Consider the following 20,546-nt stretch of genomic DNA (forward strand, 5'->3'; position numbering starts at 1 on the left):
GATCACATTCAGAGCCTTTAAATCAGGGGTTGAGGAAGCTGTAGTCTTCCGGACGCTGCTGAATTACAACTCCCATCATTGTCCCAGTCCATGAGAATTGGAGACTATTGGAGGGCCCCAGGTTCCTCACCTGTGCTTTAGAGGCTATATTTTAATGGTAGGGGAGCCATTGCGCTGAGTCCCCTTTCCATTCCGTTTGTTAATGCCTCCTCTTGGGGAGGGTCTACTCCGCAGTTCCCCTCAGGCCACTTTGGGCCTTCAGATTTGCTGAGGAAATACTGTGCGGACTCCTCTTACGCAACCTCAAGACAAATTCGCCAAAGTCACCTCCCTGGGGCGCAAGACGGGGCAGTGTGTCTGGACGTCCTGAGCTGTGCAGACTACAAGATGCTCGGTGGTCCAAAGGAAAGCAGAGCAAGATGTTTGGCACCAGGAGTTGCTGAAAAGAGGCGGACAAAGCCGTGGGAATGTTAAGGATAGTAGGAAAGGATATAAAGGTAAAGGTACCCCTGCCCGTATGGGCCAGTCATGTCCGACTCTGGGGTTGCGCGCCCATCTCGCTTAAGAGGCTGGGGGCCAGCGCTGTCCGAGGACATGTCCGGGTCACGTGGCAGCATGACGAAGCTGCTTTGGCGAGCCGGCACCAGCGAATCACATGGAAACACCATTTACCTTCCCGCTATAAAGCGGTACCTATTTATCTACTTGCACTTAAGGGTGCTTTCGAACTGCTAGGTGGGCAGGAGCTGGGACCAAACGACGTGAGCTCACCCCGCCGCAGGGATTCGAACTGCCAACCATGTGATCGGCAAGTCCTAGGCACTGAGGTTTTACCCACAGTGCCACCCGCGTCCCAAGAGGAAAGGATATACTAAATAAGTATTATCCTTCCTTCACTCACGCTAGTAAGTGATGTAGCAGAGCTGATTCCTCTCAATATAGCTGGAAGCTAGTTTGCAGATTTGTTAGTTAAGGATATTTCCTGGTGTCCCCTTTAATCCCTCTCAAAAGAATAACGACACCAGAGTCTTTCTGAGTAAAGTAAAAAAAAGTTTACTCACATTTCAGTTCACGATTTGATCCCTGAAAGGCGGGCTTTACTTGGTAGTTTCATTGAGTTCATTCTTGACCATTGGTCCCACTCTTGGTCTTGTCCACTCCATCTGCTGGAGCCTGTCTTTACGTGCCGGGAAAATCCCTAACTCAACGAGGGTTCGAGACCCATTGGCTACCGCCTCCTGGTTTAGCCAGCCAGTTGAAGCCGTTTGCTGGGTGTGGCCGCTGTCACGTGTTGACAGTGTCCAGGAGCCACAGGTGAGAGCTGAGTGGGGACCCAAGGTGGACAAACTACCCCAGAAGGAGCATGACATGTCCCCCATCAGATGTACTACCCCTGCCCTGACACCCCTATGCACCCTGACATGAGTGCACAGGGAAAGGGACATGTGGAGGGGCCCCTCGTTGAGTCAAACATCAAGTGAGGTGTGCTTAAACACAATCATAAAACTAGTACAGAAATCTTTCCTTTCTCATTCCCTCCGCCTCTCTCAGGCTTCCAGAATTTTAACCTTTAAGGGTGAAAAGGGTTGCTCACTGAACACACAGAACAAAATGGCAAATTGCAAATAGTACATTAGCTCCTCACCTCTCGGTTCACTCGCCGGCTCTGCCGATGAATATGTATGAGAGAAAAATGATCTGCGAAGCTAGATGACTTAACACCCAAATAGTCCTAGGAACCGAGCAGCCTATTTGTCTGGAGTGTTCCATGACAATAAATATGAATTTGAACAAGAGGGTGTGAGTGCAATTAAATCTAAGCACACTGACGACTCCGGGGAATTGAAATTAGCTTCTTGGAGCAAATGATATTCAAGTTCTGTTTGTTTAGCTCAATGGAGGGATGTCATAGAAGGTTTTCCACCTGCGCTGACGCATCAATGTCTCCAGGCTTTCCAATGAGTTTATACAAGCCGTTTTATGTAGTACTTATTTGTCACCTAGCGTGGAGCTGTAGCCAATCCCAGTCCTTGCTCTTTCTTTCGCTAGCATATCAATTTTATTTTTGCATGTGTGATCTTGCTCTGACTGACAAATTGTTATAGACAAACCGGCTGATTCTGCAGGAAGGTGCAGAATTCTTTGCATTATTGTGGGGAAGCAATTTGTCAATGCACTGCAGCCAACCAGGGAACGCAGAGCAAGATCTCAGGTGTTGGGTGGAAATTGCTAGGATGAATGTGCAACAGGAGAAGGAAGGCCTTCATGGTAAAACCAGCAACTTTAATGGAGCTCAGAAATGAACAGGTGTGGTGGTCCAGGGGGGAGGTTACCGTCGGGCGAGGTCCAGGACCTGAGTTGAGGGTCGGCAGACAGTCCTCTACGGGCAAAGCAGGGTCCACAGCGAGAAGCCGGGCAAGGACAGGAACTCTGGGGGAAACAGGACTGGATGCTGGCCGAAACAGCTCTTCAACGACGTTGCTCCTGCAACCTGGGACCGGGCTGACTGGCCTTTATCTTCTCTGAGGCCAGGGGCAGTCCCGGCCCCCAGGAGACCCACCTCTCCTGGCCTTAAAGCGAGCACTCCCCCTGGGAGAAACCAGTTCCCTTCGCCTCTCTGCCCTGAGCCTCTGCAGTTCAGAAGAGGCTGAAGGGTTACTGGGCCCAGGGGGAGACTCACCTGTAGGCACTGAGTCCTCAACCACCTCCGGGACCAGAGTGGATTCACCTGGTGCCTGCTCCTGAGGATCCGGCACAGGTGCAGGTGCTTCAGAATCAAGGCCCTGCCCCAGTTCAGCCAGCCCTGGAGGCGGGGACTCCTGTGCAGGCTGGGATTCCTCCGGTTCAGCCTCTGAATCAGATTCCCAGGCCATCACACCAGGTGACCTATGCGGGTCAACTAGGACCAAAGTGGAATGGGAGAGAACTACTATTCCATTCACTTGTAAGGGCAAACCCACCTAATCTGTACTTCCTGAAATAATGAACCCGAAACACAGGCATCCTTTGAAAATTGCACATTGCTGAATTTTGCAGTGCACTTCTCCAGCCAAATAGTGTGCATGAAAATGCACTGCGTTAGGGGAAATTTCATACAACCCCCCCCCCCCAGGAGAAATTTACATGCTGGTGAATTTTCACCCTTTTAAAAAAAAAGATCACAAATTGATGTGGAAAACGGGACTTAAAGTTGGAAAAACGAGAAACTGGGAGAAACATATGCAGATTCCCTCTCTGCTCATCCCATCATAGGCAGTCAGTTGATGGCAACATTGTGGACCAGTTAAGAACATGGGACAAGCCGGCTGGATCAGGCCAAGGACATATCTGAAGGCAGCCCTGTTTAGGGAAGTTTTTAGTGTTTAATCTTGTATTGTGTTTTTAATATTTGGTTGGGAGCCGCCCAGAGTGGCTGGGGAAACCCAGCCAGATGGGTGGGGTATAAATATATTATTATTATTATTATTATTATTATTATTATTATTATTATTATTATTATTTATACCCTGCCCTCCCCGGCCAGAGCCAGGCTTTGGGGGGCTAGCACCAGTAAAATTACAATAAAAACATAATGGGGGGGACGACGACAAAAACCAATTTATTAAAATACAGGTTAAAATACAATTTAAAATGCAGCCTCATTTTAAAAGTAGCCTATAGATCAAGACCATAAGGGGAGGGAAACATAAGGGCCAGACTGAGTCCAAACCAAAGGCAGTGCAGTTGGTAAAGCACTGAATGAATGTGATCCCACGGCAAGCATTGGAGGAGAGTCTTGCACCTTTCTCCCTGCAAGAAAGAGGCGCAGTCTAACCTTGTAATAATAATAATAATAATAATAATAATAATAATAATAATAATAATAATTTATTATTTATACCCCCGCCCATCTGGCTGGGTTTCCCCAGCCACTCTGGGTGGCTTCTAACAAAACACCAAAATACAATAACCTATTAAACATTAAAAGCTTCCCAATACAGGGCTGCCTTCAGATGTCTTCTAAAATTTTGGCAGTTATTTTTCTCTTTGACATCTGGTGGGAGGGCGTTCCACAGGGCAGGTGCCACTACCGAGAAGGCCCTCTCTCTGGTTCCCTGTAACCTGGCTCCTTACATTGAGGGAACCGCCAGAAGGCCCTCAGCACTGGACCTCAGTGTCCGGGCAGAACGATGGAGGTGGAGATGCTCCTTCAGGTATACTGGACCAGATGGAGCTGATAAACAGCTGCCCTGGACTCAGATTTGACCTGTGCCTCCATGGACAGCTGTGAGTCCAGAATGACTCCCAGGCTGCACACCTGGTCCTTCAGGGGTACAGTTACCCCATTCAGGACCAGGGAGTCCTCCACACCAGCCCGCCCCCTGTCCCCCCAAAACAGTACTTCTGTCTTGTCAGGATTCAACCTCAATCTGTTAGCCGTTCTGCCCGGACACTGGAAAGCCCCCTCTGAGTGTATTTTTGTTGACGAGGAGAGATCCAGACTAGGAGAGATTTGGCATTTCTCTTGGGAGGCCGGGTCATTTAGAAAGTTGGGTCAGAAATAAAGAAGGCAGCGGAGACAGGCCGTGCGAGAGAAACGGAATATCTTGCATGCCTGAGAAACTCTCTAACCGTCCTCAGCAACATAATGGAAATGAGCTTGCCTTTGTTACGGTTCGCGGGCGGCTTTCATTTGCATGACTTAACTATCAAGGTGTCGATCAGAAAGGGGCCTCCTTCAGCATTCGGAAACTCTCATATGGATTCACTTACGTGCTAACCAATGGCACCTGGGTGGAAGGAATTAATTCAGTTCTTGCAGACTTCGTCCAAGACCCAGGGAATCTCGCTCTGAGCAATTCGACTCAGGATGTTTATGGAGGTGTTGATAAAGAAAAATGTGTGCGAGGAGAAGGAAGCGCGAGTTTTGGTCCAGATCCTGGTGGGGCCCCATCCAACTCCTTTAATCATTGGTCATTCTTTGATTGGCTGGCTAATGCCTCGCATTTGAGGAAATGATGCATGTGTTTTCAGACTGAGGGTGGGGGGCAGGCGAGGGGAGATGGCTCTTGAGAGATGTTGTATCCGCCCAGAGTGGCTGGGGAGGCCCAACCAGATGGGTGGGGTGTTCTTGTTGTTGCTTAGTCATTTAGTCGTGTCCGACTCTTCGTGACCCCATGGACCAGAGCACGCCAAGCACTCCTGTCTTCCACTGCCTCCCGCCGTTTGGTCAAACTCATGCTGGTAGCTTCAAGAACACTGTCCCACCATCTCGTCCTCTGTTGTCCCCTTCTCCTTGTGCCCTCCATCTTTCCCAACATCAGGGTCTTTTCCAGGGAGTCTTCTCTTCTCATGAGGTGGCCAAAGTCTTGGGGCCTCAGCTTCAGGCTCTGTCCTTCCAGTGAGTACTCAGGGCAGATTTCCTTCAGAATGGATAGGTTGGATCTCCTTGCAGTCCATGGGACTCTCCAGAGTCTCCTCCAGCACCAGAATTCAAAAGCATCAATTCTTCGGCGATCAGCCTTCTTTATGGTCCAACTCTCACTTCCCTGCATCACTACTGGGAAAACCAGAGCTTTAACTATACGGACCTTTGTTTGCAGGGTGATGTTTCTGCTTTTTAAGATGCTGTTTAAGATGAGTGGGGTATAAGTAATAAATTATTATTATTATTATTATTATTATTATTATTATTATTATTATTATTATTGCAAGTGTCTGGGGTGGAGGCAAGGCCAGGGAGAGAGATCTAAGGGGCTGCATTTGTTCCCTTGGCCTGAGGCTCCTCACCTCTGCATTAAAGAGATGGCCCATTTGGTGGCCAACCCAGCTCAAGTGATTGATCTCTTCATCCATCCCTCTGAGATCCCTTTGATCTAAGGTTAAACACTCACATTTTTGCTAGCAGAAAACAACAATAGTTAGTTACCAACCCAGTTAGAGCTCAATCTTTTATTTGGCTTCAATATAAAAAAAAGGTAAAGGACCTCTGACCGTTAAGTCCTGTCGCGAACGACTCTGGGGTTGCGGCACTCATCTCGCTTTACTGGCCGAGGGAGCCGGCGTTTGTCCGCAGACAGTTTTTCCGGGTCATGTGGCCAGCATGACTAAGCCGCTTCTGGCGAAACCAGAACAGCGCACGGAAACGCCGTTTACCTTCCTGCTGGAGTGGTACCTACCTATCTACTTGCACTTTGATGTGCTTTTGAATGTCATGGATAGAACAGGCATATATTTTTGTTTGCTTGATTGTTAATTGGCTAGATGGGCACCTGGCAATATATTGTTGCTACCCCAGCATTATTTTGCTCAAATGCCAAAATCCGTCATTTAAAACCTTGCAGAAATCTTTAAAAAACAACTAAAAAAGGTGGGGAACCTTGGGCCTGTCAGATGTTGCTGAACTACAAGTCCCAGCATCCCTAGCAAGCATGGCCAGTGGCCAGGGATGATGGGAGCTGCAGTTCACCTGCATCTGGAGGGCCATCAGATTTAATGCACCATCCTCATAGGTGCCTGCACATCTTTCGTGCCTCAAAGTTACTAGTCCACATGCCTTCCTCCATCGGTCCTCTGTTATAGCAGTGTCCTACTGCCCTTCCTTAGGAACCTGATTTCCTTATTTGACAGCAACGGTCTGCCGCCCTCTGCTTTGCTTCAACTAGTGATAATATTCTTCTCTTGTTTGACAGTTGCACTATAAAATCCCTTCAGCGTCGCCATGTTTGCATCAGCCGCCTCGAAAGGCCTCAGAACTGGGGGGAGAACTCCTGCGAAGTGCGATTCGTCATTCTGGTCCTTGCTCCTCCGAAAATGGTATGGTTGAGCTCCTCCTCCATTTTATTTTATTTTTTAAAAAAATAAATCCTGTGCCTTTCCCCTTATCCTTTGATATGCCATTATAATAGAATATAAGAATATGTATGGTATTTTTATATATAAATAAAAGTTGCAAGCAACTTGGGATCTGAACATCAAAATCCCACAAAGAAAGATAATTGTATCCACTAGTTATATCACAAAACATGAACAAGAGTTGTTGAGCTTTTTTAAAGGGGGGAATGACATTCATCGCTCACCTTGAAGTACGCCGCTAAAAAATGCACACAGTGCTAAAAACAATCATTGTATTCCCAATCGCCAACAGAAAGTGCCAAACAACGCCCACTGGACGTGACGGAGGGGCAGAGCGAGGGGGGCGGGGGTAGAGACATTCATTCCACAGTTTTTTTCAGTCCAGCAATTGATAAGGATGCCACAATCGACCAGGATCACCCAGGGATCTACCTGTCGGTCGGTTTAACCTGTCTGAGCTAAGGTATAACATAAAACTCAAGCTGTGGTGTAGGTAACCCAAACCACTCATGGATGTGCCCTGTTTTTTCCCCCTCAGAAAAGTACCAAAACTGCAACCGAAGTGGGTCGGACATTTGCCACAATGTTCTCAGATATAACCTTCCGGCAGAAGCTTCTAGAAACGAAAACGGAGGAAGAGTTCAAGGAGGCTTTGGTTCACCAACGTCATCTGCTGACCGTCGTGAACCAGAGGCCATCAGCAATGGCCGACGGGCACATAGTACACAACCACAAGCCTCTCAAGGTACGTGTGGCGAAGGTCCACTGTTTCAGGTGGACCTTATAAAGCCAAATCATCTTGAGATGAATACCAGGCACTTTTCCAAGGAGGTCCAAGTTGCATAAATCCTGACAGGGAGTTGGGCATCCCCTCAGGTCTCTCATCCTGGGTCAACAGAGCTCATCCAGCCGTCAAAGTCCCATATGTCCATTGTATGAAGAGAAGTCCCACCCAAAAAAGTTCAGGACTTCTCTGCTGAGTGAAAAGCAAGTTAAGCACAGAGGTGGACATGATAGATGTATATAGAATTATGCACAGAGGATCGAAAAAAGTATAACCGCCCCCTTGCTGAAATGGTCACAATCCTTTTCCTTCTCCCTTTTCTGCCCTATAACACCAACAACTTCTCACATGTCACAGCGGGACAAGTTTGGTAGAAGCTGTTGTGCTCCTTCCTTTGGGAGCTACTTAAAAAGAAAGAAAGAAAGAATCTTAAAAACAGCCCTTTTAAACTCTGCTCAAATCATTCTGCACTTTAAACCCACCCTCTCCCCGCCACCAGCCCTGTTGACAATTGTGTCTCAAAACAATGGAGCAAAAAATGAATTTTCTCCCTGGAGGGAGAAGAGGGGCAGAGGTTAGAAATCCCCGTTGCTGTAACAAGTTGTCCCGCAAGTGGAGAGACGTAATGGGGATAAGGCAGGGAAAGGCTGGAAGGGACAGACAGGGAGCCAAGCAGCGAGGGGACAGGCAAGGGCCATGGAGGGCTGGCAGCAAATGCCATACCATATTCCCAGTACCCCTGCTGGGTTTTGGAAGCTGGTGTTGACAGATGCACTTTGCATTCCTTTTGTTCCCAAATGTATGTCGGAAACATGCAAAGCTGCCGCGTACAGACCCAGGAAAAGGCTATCTTCCGACCACTAGGAGTGGGAGAGAAATGCAATGCTGTTCCCATTTAAAGGCGAATTTTCCCCATTCGCACTTACCCAAACAATACGTGCACCTAAATACAGCTGTCCTTCAAAATCTGCACTCCTCCAAATTTTACCTTGCAATTCTGGGGACTGTAGTTTATCCCTCAATTCCCAGCAACCTTCAAAAACTACAGTTTCCATCATTCTTTTTTATTGGGGAGGGGAGAAGCTGTGTGTTTTATATTTATGGTGCGGATGTGACCTCAAGCATGGTTTTTTTGTATTGGAAACGCTGAAAGTAAGAAAAGGAAACAGACAGATTTGGGGGCAATTGGTACTGTTTTATGGAACCTGCATGCAACAAAGAAATTACCGTATTTTTTGCTCTATAAGACTCACTTTTTCCCTCCTAAAAAGTAAGGGGAAATGTGTGTGCATCTTATGAAGCAGGCTGCACAGCTATCCCAGAAGCCAGAACAGCAAGAGGCATTGCTGCTTTCAATGTGCAGCGATCCCTCTTGCTGTTCTGTCTTCTGAGATTCAGAACATTTTTTTCTTGTTTTCCTCCTCCAAAAACTAGGTGCATGTTGTGGTCTGGTGCGAAAAAATACGGTAATTTTGTGACTCCTCAAATGCATGGGTAGCTGCAGCTAACCTTGGTTAGTTATATTATTTCTCATATTGTTCCCAGATCCATGTTTATTTATTTGTACGACAGTGCAGTCCCATCAAACGTGGGGGTTCCATTCCAGAGGTAGCGCATACAGTCATACCTTAGATCCCAAATGCCTTTGTACTCGGACGTTTTGGCTCCCAAACGCCGCAAACCCGGAAATGAGTGTTCTGGTTTGTGAACGTTCTTTGGAATCCAGTATATCTGAAGGAGCGTCTCCACCTCCATCGTTCTGCCCGGACACTGAGGTCCAGCTCTGAGGGCCTTCTGGCGGTTCCCTCACTGCGAGAGGCCAAGTTACAGGGAACCAGGCAGAGGGCCTTCTCGGTAGTGGCGCCCGCCCTGTGGAACGCCCTCCCACCAGATGTCAAAGAGAAAAACATCTACCTGACATTCAGAAGACATCTGAAGGCAGCCCTGTTCAGGGAAGTTTTTAATATGTGACATTTTAGTGTATCTTTCATCTTTGTTGGAAGCCACCCAGAGTGGCTGGGGAAACCCAGCCAGATGGGCGGGGTACAAATAAATTATTATTATTATTATTATTATTATTATTATTATTATTATTATTATTATTATTATTAATGTCCAACAGGGCTTCTGCTGCTTCCCATTGGCTGCAGGAGCTTCCTGAAGCCAATCAGAAGCCACGCTTTGGCTTCCGAACGTTTTGGAAGTCAAACGGACTTCCGGAACGGATTCTGTTCGACTTCCAAGGTACGGCTGTATTTGCAAAATCTTGTGTGGTGAACATTTATCTGACTGCTTTTTGACAAGAGGGGAGGAGCCGTGCATGAAGGCCCTCCCTGTATCTCGGCTTCCTCCTCTTCTCCCTGCACAGTATCAAGAGAGGCAGTCAGTCAGTTTTATTGCACATAGCCAAAGGCTGCCGCAATATACACAGAATCATTCAACAATTAAAAGAAAATATGCCGGATTAATACAATAAACTTAAAACATTTATATTATCAAGATGTTACCTACTCCAAACAGAGCTATAAAAGTACCTGAATATACAGGTTCAGACATTAAACCATGAAATTTATAGGCTAAAATCACCACTAATATATTAAAAAATAATGTTAGTTAATACAATGTGCAATTATATTCGGAGTTTGGTGATAAAGATAGAATATAGCTTGGTGTAGATAGGGTCAAATTAATTCGTTTCCTTTACAGTTGGTGGCTACCTTGGCTATGTAATTTTCCTAGCGGCAGTTGCAAAGAGTGCTGCACGCAGTGGCATAGTGTGGATTGTCAGCACCCGGGGCAAGGCAAGTAATTTGCGCCCCCTAACCCGTGGATTTTAGCACTCGAGTGCGAGCGCGCGCCCCCCCCCGATGTTGCGCCCGGTGCGGCCGGCCCCCCCTGCACCCTCCACGCTACGCCACTGGCAGCACGCCAGGTCACATACTTATCTGTGTCTGCGAGGAGATATAAAATCACGTCAGAGGGGTTCTGGCCAAGGGACCTTGTCATTACAGGTGCTAAAAATCATTCTCTTGCTTCATTATAGAAGGGGCAGCGCAAGATATAATGCATAAGGTCCTCTACTTCAGGACATCCCCTAATGTAAACACGTTCGTTTGTTGGCATGCCTCTGGAGTGGGAGAGATATGAACCATTTTACAAATATGGCACACACAATAGAGGCAGAGTTCCCTTTGCTTGCCTCTTTGGGAGGTGCTGAGACAGGGTGGCCGCTTTGCCAAACCACGTACATTGCCTCGTTTGCACAGCGGCGGGTTGGTCTAGATGACCCTCGGGTCTGTTCTACGATTCTGTGATTTAGCATCTCCTCTGCATAGCCTTTAAAGGAAAGCCGTTGGTTTTAAAGGTCTCGTGGCAAGCGGCTCGAGCCTCCCTCTCCTCTCTCAACAATAGATGAGCATTTGAACTGACATAACATTTCCTTCCTTTCTCCAGCTCCACGAGTTCTTCAATGTTGGCAAGGGAATTTTTGATGACATCGCACGAAGGTTTCCAGTGTACGCGCTGGACTTTACTGATGGTAGGTGAGCCATTGTTTACGACAACGCCGGCCTGACTGGGGTCCTCATAGCACCGTGTCCTGTTTACAGAGCACTCTTTTCTTTCTTTTTTTGAGGCCAGGGAGATTTATGTAGTAGCTCTGTTGTTTCTGAAAGACAACCACACAGCTGACCAGGAAGGATCCCAAGTGTTGGGCTTATAGATTATTCCCGATGTCCTCAGCCAAGGCTGGTGCTTTAGATAAATTCCTTGATCCAGAAAGGCTAATCCACATGTAGAAACACATTTTCATTCATAAGCAAGGGAAAATCCAACAGAACTAGAGTTCTCATCCTTGTTTTTGGCAAAATCATACTGCTGGCGCTTTTTAAATAACTGCCTGAGATTTCTGTAAGCTAAATGATGAGTAATATCTCCATAGAATAGAGATTGGCAATTCTGTCAATTTCATTTTCTCATTAATTTAGGTTTTCCGTGGAGTTTTTCTTTTTAAAGTCATTTTTAAAAATAAAAAAAATCAGCGTTTTAGCACGTATTTCTCCAACAGTACACAATTTTTTACGCTATTTTGTCTAATCGCATTTTTGCAAAGCATTCCCCCCTAAAGATTGCATTTTTTAGTGTTGTTTTTGTTGCTTCAAGGAGAAAAAATGATATGAAAAGGATAATACCCTGAATGCCAAGATCCAAGGTTGGGGCAATTACTCTTTTGTGAGAGGACCCCAGCAGAGATTTAAAGTCACAAAATATGCAGCAGAACAAATACAGAAATATAGGCTGTTAGACCCTTAAGATATACCCTTTCAAGTGTGTTCCAAAATTTCCTTCTGCCCCCAGCAAAGAAAAAGACCACACATTTGGTAAGCTTAAAATGGTTTACTTACAAACTCTCCAAAGGTCATATTCATGTGCCTTTCCATACAGCATTCAGAAAAAGTTGCACAGGCAGTAAAACTTAGCTTAGTTACAAAGTGGTGAGAGTTTCTAAATTATTGGTATATGAACTCAAGAGTGGCTTGTGAGAGCTGCCTGGGGCTGGTGGGGGTTGAGCAATATCGGGAGGGGCCCAGATTCCTGCACCTGAGGGAGATGGAACGATGGTCTGACTCTGTATAAAGGCAGCTTTGTATGAGAGGCTTCACATTTGTGGCTTATGCCCTTCCATTTACCATCCATCCCCTTCCCTGATTGCCTGAGAGCTCTGCAGGGCTGCCGTTTTCTACCTAAATAGCTTTGTGGGAATGGAAAGAAAAGAAATCATTGAATGCTCTGGACAGAGCACTATTGCTTATGTACATATATCTCAGTGACGTGATTTCCCATAAATGTGGGTACGATTCCTAGGCAAAAGCTATTACCGGCCTTGTCTGACTGTCGACAATTTCATCTGCAGTTTGCCATTTATCTCGCAAAATGCCGAGAGCTGATTCTGGCATAAATGCCTGCGATACTTTCTCTGTTTTCCTTTTATTTACTGCGCGCATGTCCCTCTTTCTCTGGGAAGCTCAGAGCAGATTACGCGGGGCTCCAGGCAGTCTCCCGCCTCCTCCCTGTGACTAAGCTGAGGCTCGCTGAGCTGCGATAACAGCCGTGCAACAGCCGTACGTGAGTTTTGAAACAGCTTTGCAGGGTTGGTGCAGTCCATCCTCTGGCCTGCTGCCTTGGGTCATCTATGCACCCGGTACTGCAGCTGTTTACATGGGGCTAACTGCCGCAGTCGAAACCTCCATGTTCCTTATACAGTACATGATCAGGTTTACTGTATTTTTCGCTCTATAGGACGCACTTTCCCCCCTCCAAAAATTAAGGGGAAATGTGTGTGCGTCTTATGGAGCGAATGCAGGCTCCTTGGCTTCAGCGATAGCAACACGAAGCCTCCGAAACGCTGTGGGAGCGCTCCTGACGTGCTCTGGAGGCTTCGGGTTGCTTTCGCTGAAGCTTGGAGAACGAGAGGGGTCGGTGCACACCAACCCCTCTCGCTCTTCAGGCTTCAAAGATAGCCGCCTGAAGCCTCCAGAGCGCAGCAGGAACTCCGGAGTTCCGAACTTCCTGTGATCCAGAGGCTTCGGGTTCCTTTCGCTGAAGGGTAGGTGCCCCTTCAGCTAAGGCGCAGCGCCCCTTCAGCTAAGCGGGAGGAGAAATGGAAGGGGCTCTGTTTCTCCTGCCACTTTGCTGAAGAGGGGGAGATTTTTTGTTCTTGTTCTCCCCCGCTAAAACAAGGTGCGTCCTATGGTCCGGTGCGTCCTATAGAGCGAAAAATATGGCATTTAAAAATAATATTGATAGGGCAGCTGTATGTAAACAAAGAGTGACAGTACAACAGAAAGGCGCCAGGGAGAGGAAAGCAGGCAGGCATTCTTCAGGATTATAGGAGGCAGTTCCTTGGCTAAGGATGTTTGCCAATCATCGTTTTCAGCGGGGAACACTGCCTTGCGCCCGGTTGCTGCAGGACTTGCTGTCGCCGCCGACCAGCTGATTGGCAGCAACAGCAAGCTCTCACTTGCCAATTGGGAGCGCATTTTGGCATTTCTGGTTCTTCCTTGGGAGGCATATTTTTCAACTTGTGTGTGACCGTGTTTGCGTGCATGCTGGGAAGAAGAAGAATAATAAATAATAATAATAATAATAATAATAATAATAATAATAATAATAATAATAATATATTATTTGTACCCCGCGCATCTGGCTGGGCTTCCCCAGCCACTCTGGGCGGCTTCCAACAAAGATGAAAAATACACTAAAATGTCACATATTAAAAACTTCCCTGAACAGGGCTGCCTTCAGATGTCTTCTGAATGTCAGGTAGTTGTTTATCGCTTTCACATCTGATGGGAGGGCGTTCCACAGGGCGGGTACCACCACCGAGAAGGCCCTCTGCCTGGTTCCCTGTAACTTGGCCTCTCGCAGTGAGGGAACCGCCAGAAGACCCTCGGAGCTGGACCTCAGTGTCCGGGCAGAACGATGGGGGAGGAGACGCTCCTTCAGATATACTGGACCGAGTATATCAATCAATCAATGGAAGCAGTATGTTTCCGAGCACAATTCAAAGTGTTGGTGCTGGCCTTGAAAGCCCTAAACGGCCTCAGCCCAGTAGACTGAAGGAGCGTCTCCACCCCCATTGTTCTGCCCGGACACTGAGGTCCAGCGCCGAGGGCCTTCTAGCGGTTCCCTCACTGCAAGAAGCCAAGTTACAGGGAACCAGGCAGAGGGCCTTCTATGTGGTGGCACCCACCCTGTGGAACGCCCTCCCACCAGATGTAAAAGAGAAAAACAACTACCAAACTATTAGAAGACATCTGAAGACAGCCCTGTTTAGGGAATCTTTTAATGTTTAATAGGTTATTGTATTTTAGTGTTTTGTTGGAAGCTGCCCAGAGTGGCTGGGGAAACCCTGCCAGATAGGCAGGGTATAAATATATTATTATTATTATTATTATTATTATTATTATTATTATTATTATTATACCAGGAAATGGCAGGAGAAAGCTAGAGAGTCCTTGTGGCTCATGAGAAGACACACACACACCCCGAGCCTGAAGAGGACATCGGTGAGGGCAGAGAAGGGGTTCAGGGCTCGGTGGGGCTTTGTTTAGGCTGCTCAGCCTCTCCACCTAACAGCCGGCTTGTGTGGTAGCGCAGCAGCTGCAGTTTTCCAGCACCTCCTTCAGCGTCCTTCCAGCCCCAGAGCTTCAACTCTAGATGTTTTGGTCTGGATTGGAGAGAGAGCGGGAGAAGAGCTGGGAATAGGCATTTAGAAGCATTTTTTAGAGGATGCTCCCCACTTTGCATGATTTCACTTGACTGTAGGGGCCCAGAACGTAACCTGCATATTAGTGGGAGGAGGCCTGTATAAGATGGGGTGCGGGGCATGAGGGCATGGTTGGGGAAAACAGGCTCGTGGGTCAAATTTGGGCCCCATGTTGGGCTTAATTAGGCCCATGGGCCAGAAGCTCCCAACCTTTGCTGGATAGATTTGACCCGCAGGCTTCCCATATTGAGGTCATGCTATCTGTTGACTTTGGGCCTGCAGAGAACTTTAGCCACAAAGAGGCTATTAATTCCTTGAATATCCATGTGGCTTAGCACTAAGCTGTGGTTTCTCGACTGAGAGTGTATATTTGGGGCTTCAATGACTCACACCTGTCCTATGAAATCCAGGTTCTTGGGAATGCTGTTTGGAGGGGTGTAGCTCCTCTGTGGCACTTCTCTTCCTGGGTCTGGCCCCATGGGCTCAATTCCACAGCCAAGCATCTCTTGGCAATTGCTTTTCTGCATTCTTTCTTTTTTTCTTTTTTGACTTTATATTAATTTTTTTATTATTTTTTATTATTTCCAGTTAATTCACACTACATGGTTAATTGCCATACACCTTCAGCCTTGTACCATAGATTCCGGCATTTAAGGCGACTTTTTAACCCCGGAAAAGAGGTTAAAAGGTCGGGGGTCGTTTTATACGCCAGGTATGGCTGCAGTGGGCGCACCAGGAGGAAGCTGCCCAGTGAAGCGGGGTTAGGGTTAGATGTGGGGAATTTGCAGAAATAATATATTCATGTTATGTACCATAGATTCCGGTGTATTAGGCGACTGGTCGTCTTATACGCTTCGGCAGCTTCGCTTCTGATCGGCGCCGTTTAGCATCTAACAACGTTTTTACAGCTCTTAATAGATTTCCTTAAAATTAAAATGTTTTGGACCAACATCATTTTGCAGGTATCACAGCAGAACTTGTAATGGATTTAAAGGTATGGTGTAATTAACCATATCTTCTGATAAATTTAAGATTTTCTCCCAGTAAGTTCTAATCTCATCACAACTCCTCCAAACATGTAGTTAACTTTATTTCTTCTGCTTTTCCAACAATGATCACTAAGGCTGCACACCATTTAATCTGATTAGAAAATTTTAATTATAGGGGATCCCCCCCCTGCCAAGCCCCTCCAGAGACTAAGGAAGATGGAGGTACCTCAGAGATTGTGGAATGATTTATGTAGAGGCCAGAAGGATGGAGCGGAGAACAAAATCACCCATCTGATTTTGCAGATACTTGCCCAATTTTTTGTATATTTCTTTACAGATTTAATATCACACCAGTCCTGTGCAGCTTGCAACTCTTGCAAAATTCCTAAAAGTGGGAGCCAGTAGCTTGAAACATGAGAAATGTGTGCGTTGTAAAAGTGTCATAAGTCAACTGTGGTATCTGAAGAAACAAGCCAGATACGTGTTCTAATCAAGTTTAACATACCAAATAAAAAAGTTCCCCAAGTAAGAAGTCTCCTCCTTTTCCCTGCAAGGCTAGGCTCAGATTAGCCTCTCTGGAATATTGTGGAGAAGTCTCTACTCCACGTCGCCAACCTTTCTGCAAGTAGAAATGAGTCTTTTGAGCCGAGGTCTTACTCTAGATCAGGGTTTCCCCAGTTGGGTCCCTGGCTGTTGTTGGACTACAACTCCCATCACCCCTAGCTAGAAGAAGCAGTTGTTGGAGATGATGGGAGTGGTAGTCCAAAAAGAGCTGGACAGCCAATTTTTGGGAAACCTTGCTCTGTATCTCGTGTTGTGGTCCCAAGAGGGGTGCCCCTGCAAAGTACGCAGGACCCCAGGAAAAGCCCCAATACTTTGAGTCACTACCATTTTGCTTCGTAGCCAAAAGGACTAAAAAAATGTGCAGTGTGTACAGCAGGAGAATTCTGATGCTTGCTTTTAGAAATGGGAAAATCGCCCAGCACGATGTGCTCCCATAGCGTTAGATTTCTTGGTTCGAAGTGTGCCATTTCTCAAGAAGGTCTGATTAAGGTCTTTCCAGATAGCATGTGCCTACTTCGGGGAATGTGTAGTTGTCACTTAATTCCTTGTGGGATATAGAGGAGGCTGCATTCTCGCTCTCCCGCCGCCCCTGCTGAGTTGGGCACGGTGAGCTGGGTATGTTTTCGCCTGGAGGAGAGACGATTAAGGGAAAACCCGATAGAATTCTTCAAATATCTGAGGAGCTGTCAGGCAGCGGACAGAGCACACTTGCTTCCCTGCTGTTCCTGTGTACGTGACTATAACTAATGGGTGGAGATTGCAAGGAGGCCGATCTTGGTTAAGCATTAAGAGAAAAGAGCTGTCGGACAGTAGAACAACCTGCCTCTGGAAGTGGGAACTTTTCAGCAGAGCAGGAGTACCAGCTTGGCCCCGTGACGTGGGTGCCCAGGGCCATGGGTTCCATGCAGCATGCATGCCCCAGTGCCGAAATTTGTGGGTGCCCAGCCACTTCATGGAGAATTTTGTGGGTGCTTGGGCACCCAGGGCCCGAGGTAACTGGCACCTATGAAACAGAGGGTGGATGGCCACCTGTCAAGGATGTTGTTGTTGCATCCTGCACTCATTTAGCAGAAGGTTGGGCTAGAAGCTCTCAGGCTCCCTTGCAACACCATGATTCTTTCCCAGTGAGAGTTGCCATATGTCCTCTTTTTCCTGGACACGTCCTCTTTTTCATAGGTATGTAGGAGAATCGCCATTCATGGTTAAAGGTAAAAGGACCCCGACCTGGGGTTCGCTGTGCTCATCTTGCTTTACTGGGCGAGGGAGCCAGCGTACAGCTTTCGGGTCATGTGGCCAGCATGTCTAAGCTGCTTCTGGTGAACCAGAGCAGCCCACGGAAATGCCATTTACTTTCCCGCCGGAATGGTACCTATTTATCTACTTGCACTTTGACGTGCTTTTGAACTGCTATGTTGGCAGGAGCAGGGACTGAGCAACGGGAGCTCATCCCGTCGTGGGGATTTGAACCACCAACCTTCTGATTGGCAAGCTCTAGGCTCTGTGGTTTAACCCATAGGAAAAGGGTAAAGAGACCCCTGACCATTAGGTCCAGTCGTGGCCGACTCTGGGGTTGCGGCGCTCATCTCGCTTTATTGGCCGAGGGAGCCGGCGTACAGCTTCCGGGTCATGTGGCCAGAATGACCAAGCCGCTTCTGGCGAACCAGAGCAGCGCACGGAAACGCCGTTTACCTTCCCGACGGAGTGGTACCTATTTATCTACTTGCACTTTGACGTGCTTTCGAACTGCTAGGTTGGCAGGAGCAGGGACCGAGCAACAGGAGCTCACCCCGTTGTGGGGATTCGAACCACCAACCTTCTAATCAGCAAGCCCTAGGCTCTGTGGTTTAACCCACAGTTAAAAGTAGAAGTCGTCAAATGTGCCCTCTTTTTCGCTCTTCAAAATATGCACCTACCTTTCCTCAGCCTCTCTGGTGTTCTTTCTCTTCATTCTGGCCACAGTTGTCTATCAGATCTTTGGCTGTTTCTCTCTTTTTAAAAAGGTGGGATGAGAACAGGGTTCTCAGCCTCCTGCTACTTTCTTACAGTGTGAATGAGTCCCTTGGAGCTAGAGTTTCAGAGCAGATAGTGTGGAGCCCATTGCAGCCAAAGTCGTGAGGGCGAACCATGTTTGTCGTAAGCAAACACTTCCACTTCAGAGTGGTGAGATCACCGGGAGCAGAGACTTGCTGTGATGGATGCGGCTGCCTCTTCCCTGCCAAAGGCTAGCCTTGAATTTGTCACTTCCTGCCTTGTTTTCTTCACACGGGTGTTGTGTCACCTAATTAGAGTTTTGTGTTTTTGCAGTTCTGCAAGGAGCGCGATTGGCAAGGACTGCAAAACAGTGAGCATCCGTCTGCACAGATCTTTCCTCTTTCCATTATACTGCAGCTGTTCAACATGCGTAGTTGGGGACAGGCGGGCGATCCAATTCGGTTTGCGTTTAAAGGCGAACCTTCGTCATTCTCACTCGCAAGAACCAGGATGCCTCCATCTTTCGAAATTCGCACTTCTCTGAATTTTGCAAGGCGGTTCTCCAACCGAGTGATGCATTCAGAAATGCATACATTGGGATAAAGCTTGAGTTAAAGATGCATATATCACTTTGAAAAAACACATGCGCTGATGAATTTTCATGGGGACCTTTTAAAAAAAGGCAAATAGATAAGGAAACATGGAGAACTGAACTTAAAATAAGAAACGGAGAGAAACCAAGACTAACAGATTTGCTCTTTCTTTTTTGTGGGAGCTGCACTTAGAGATGGAGCGCTTGCCTGGTAGTCACAGGTGGCAAGAAAAGCTTACAGGTGTGAGCAGAACTAGTGGAGGGGAGTCGGGGTGCTCCATCTCTCTGTGAACGCAGCAATAGAAACCAGAGAGTCTGGAAGAAGAGGAAAGCCCTCTTCCCCTTACCTAGCCTAGTATAGAAGAGCAGGGAGCTGCTGCAAGACGCAGGGTGCTTCTCATTCCCTCCGCTGCCAGCCCACGGCAGGCTAGATGGAAAAATGATGCTCTACAGGCTAGCAACCTCTCTGCACCTATTTGCAAGGCTGGACAACTAGTCTGGCTCAGCATAAGGCTATGTTCCATGAATTCATAAATATTTTTTTAAAAAATTCAAAAGCAACATTTATCTCCCCCAGGGATAATGTTTGTTTGTCAGCGTGTTTTCGAGCTGGAAGCTCCAGTCTCAAGGGCTTACACAAACACATCTATTGGGCATAGTCTAAAATAACACCCAGACTATTGAGCATAGTTTAAAATAACACTCAGACAAACTCAGCATGTAAGGAATACGATGCGGTGTGCATTCAGCTGTGTGCAAATACAGATTGCCAAATTTGTGGCAAAAACTGAACGCTTTGATTAAAAGTGTGTGTGTGTGTGTGTGTGTGTGTGTGTGTGTCCATCCCCCAGGAGCAAACATGTCTCCTCCTCTCTGTGAGATATAATAGCCGTGAGGAATAGAAGCTGTAGAGCCACTGGAATCCCCTGGGTGTTCTGTTTATTTTCTCAAATTTAGCTTCCTCGCCTGGGAGTATTCTCCTCTGCTTAAAAAGAAATCTTATCTTCAGCAAGGAGGAGTGTGTGTGTGTGTGTGTGTGTGTGTGCATAGCAGAGCCTTATTCAGCTGTTTCGCAGGCAGTCTTTGGCCAAGTAAGAGGAAATCCTTCATTCTGACCCTCTGCCCTTTGTTAAATTCAGGAACAGCAGGCAGATTCTCGTTCAGCTGCTGCTAGTTATTTTTCCCCTCTCTCCCTCCCGCTAGTTTCAGTCCTCGCCTTATACATGAGTGTACAAGCCAGGGGTTCATTTATTCGCAGGAATCAAATCGCCCACCAGCCTCCCCAAAGGAGCCTCTGTGATGCATGGGTCCATGTTTGGTTTTCCTTTGTCTGTTTGGAGGATTTTAAAAATAAAATAATTGACTCGCGTCCAGGGAAGCAAATGCCAGCACTTGAAGCAAGCCAGCAAAGCCGTTTTTGAGGTGCTGTTTTGCTGCGTGTTTTTCCTTTTTGACATTTCATCATACGTTCTGTTAAGCCTCCTACAGCGCTAGGTAAACCCCTGGAGGTTGGCTGCCAGGGCGACAGGGTGTTCAAGATTTGGT

General features: G+C 47.1%; 1 protein-coding gene across 6 annotated transcripts in view; it reads left to right on the plus strand.

The window, feature by feature from the left end:
• The window catches only part of SLC4A11 (solute carrier family 4 member 11), a 235,840-nt gene that overhangs the window by 182,011 nt on the left and 33,283 nt on the right, over positions 1-20,546 (plus strand). For all 6 annotated transcript variants that reach the window (XM_081924889.1, XM_081924892.1, XM_081924887.1 and 3 more), the window contains exons 7-9: positions 6,672-6,795; positions 7,373-7,579; positions 11,072-11,156. In XM_081924889.1, the coding sequence (XP_081781015.1) occupies positions 6,672-6,795; positions 7,373-7,579; positions 11,072-11,156 (416 nt within the window). The remainder of the gene's footprint in view (positions 1-6,671; positions 6,796-7,372; positions 7,580-11,071; positions 11,157-20,546) is intronic.

Source organism: Podarcis melisellensis, assembly GCF_964234715.1.
Source record: "Podarcis melisellensis genome assembly, chromosome: 9".
In the NCBI taxonomy this organism is placed as follows: Eukaryota; Metazoa; Chordata; class Lepidosauria; order Squamata; family Lacertidae; genus Podarcis; species Podarcis melisellensis.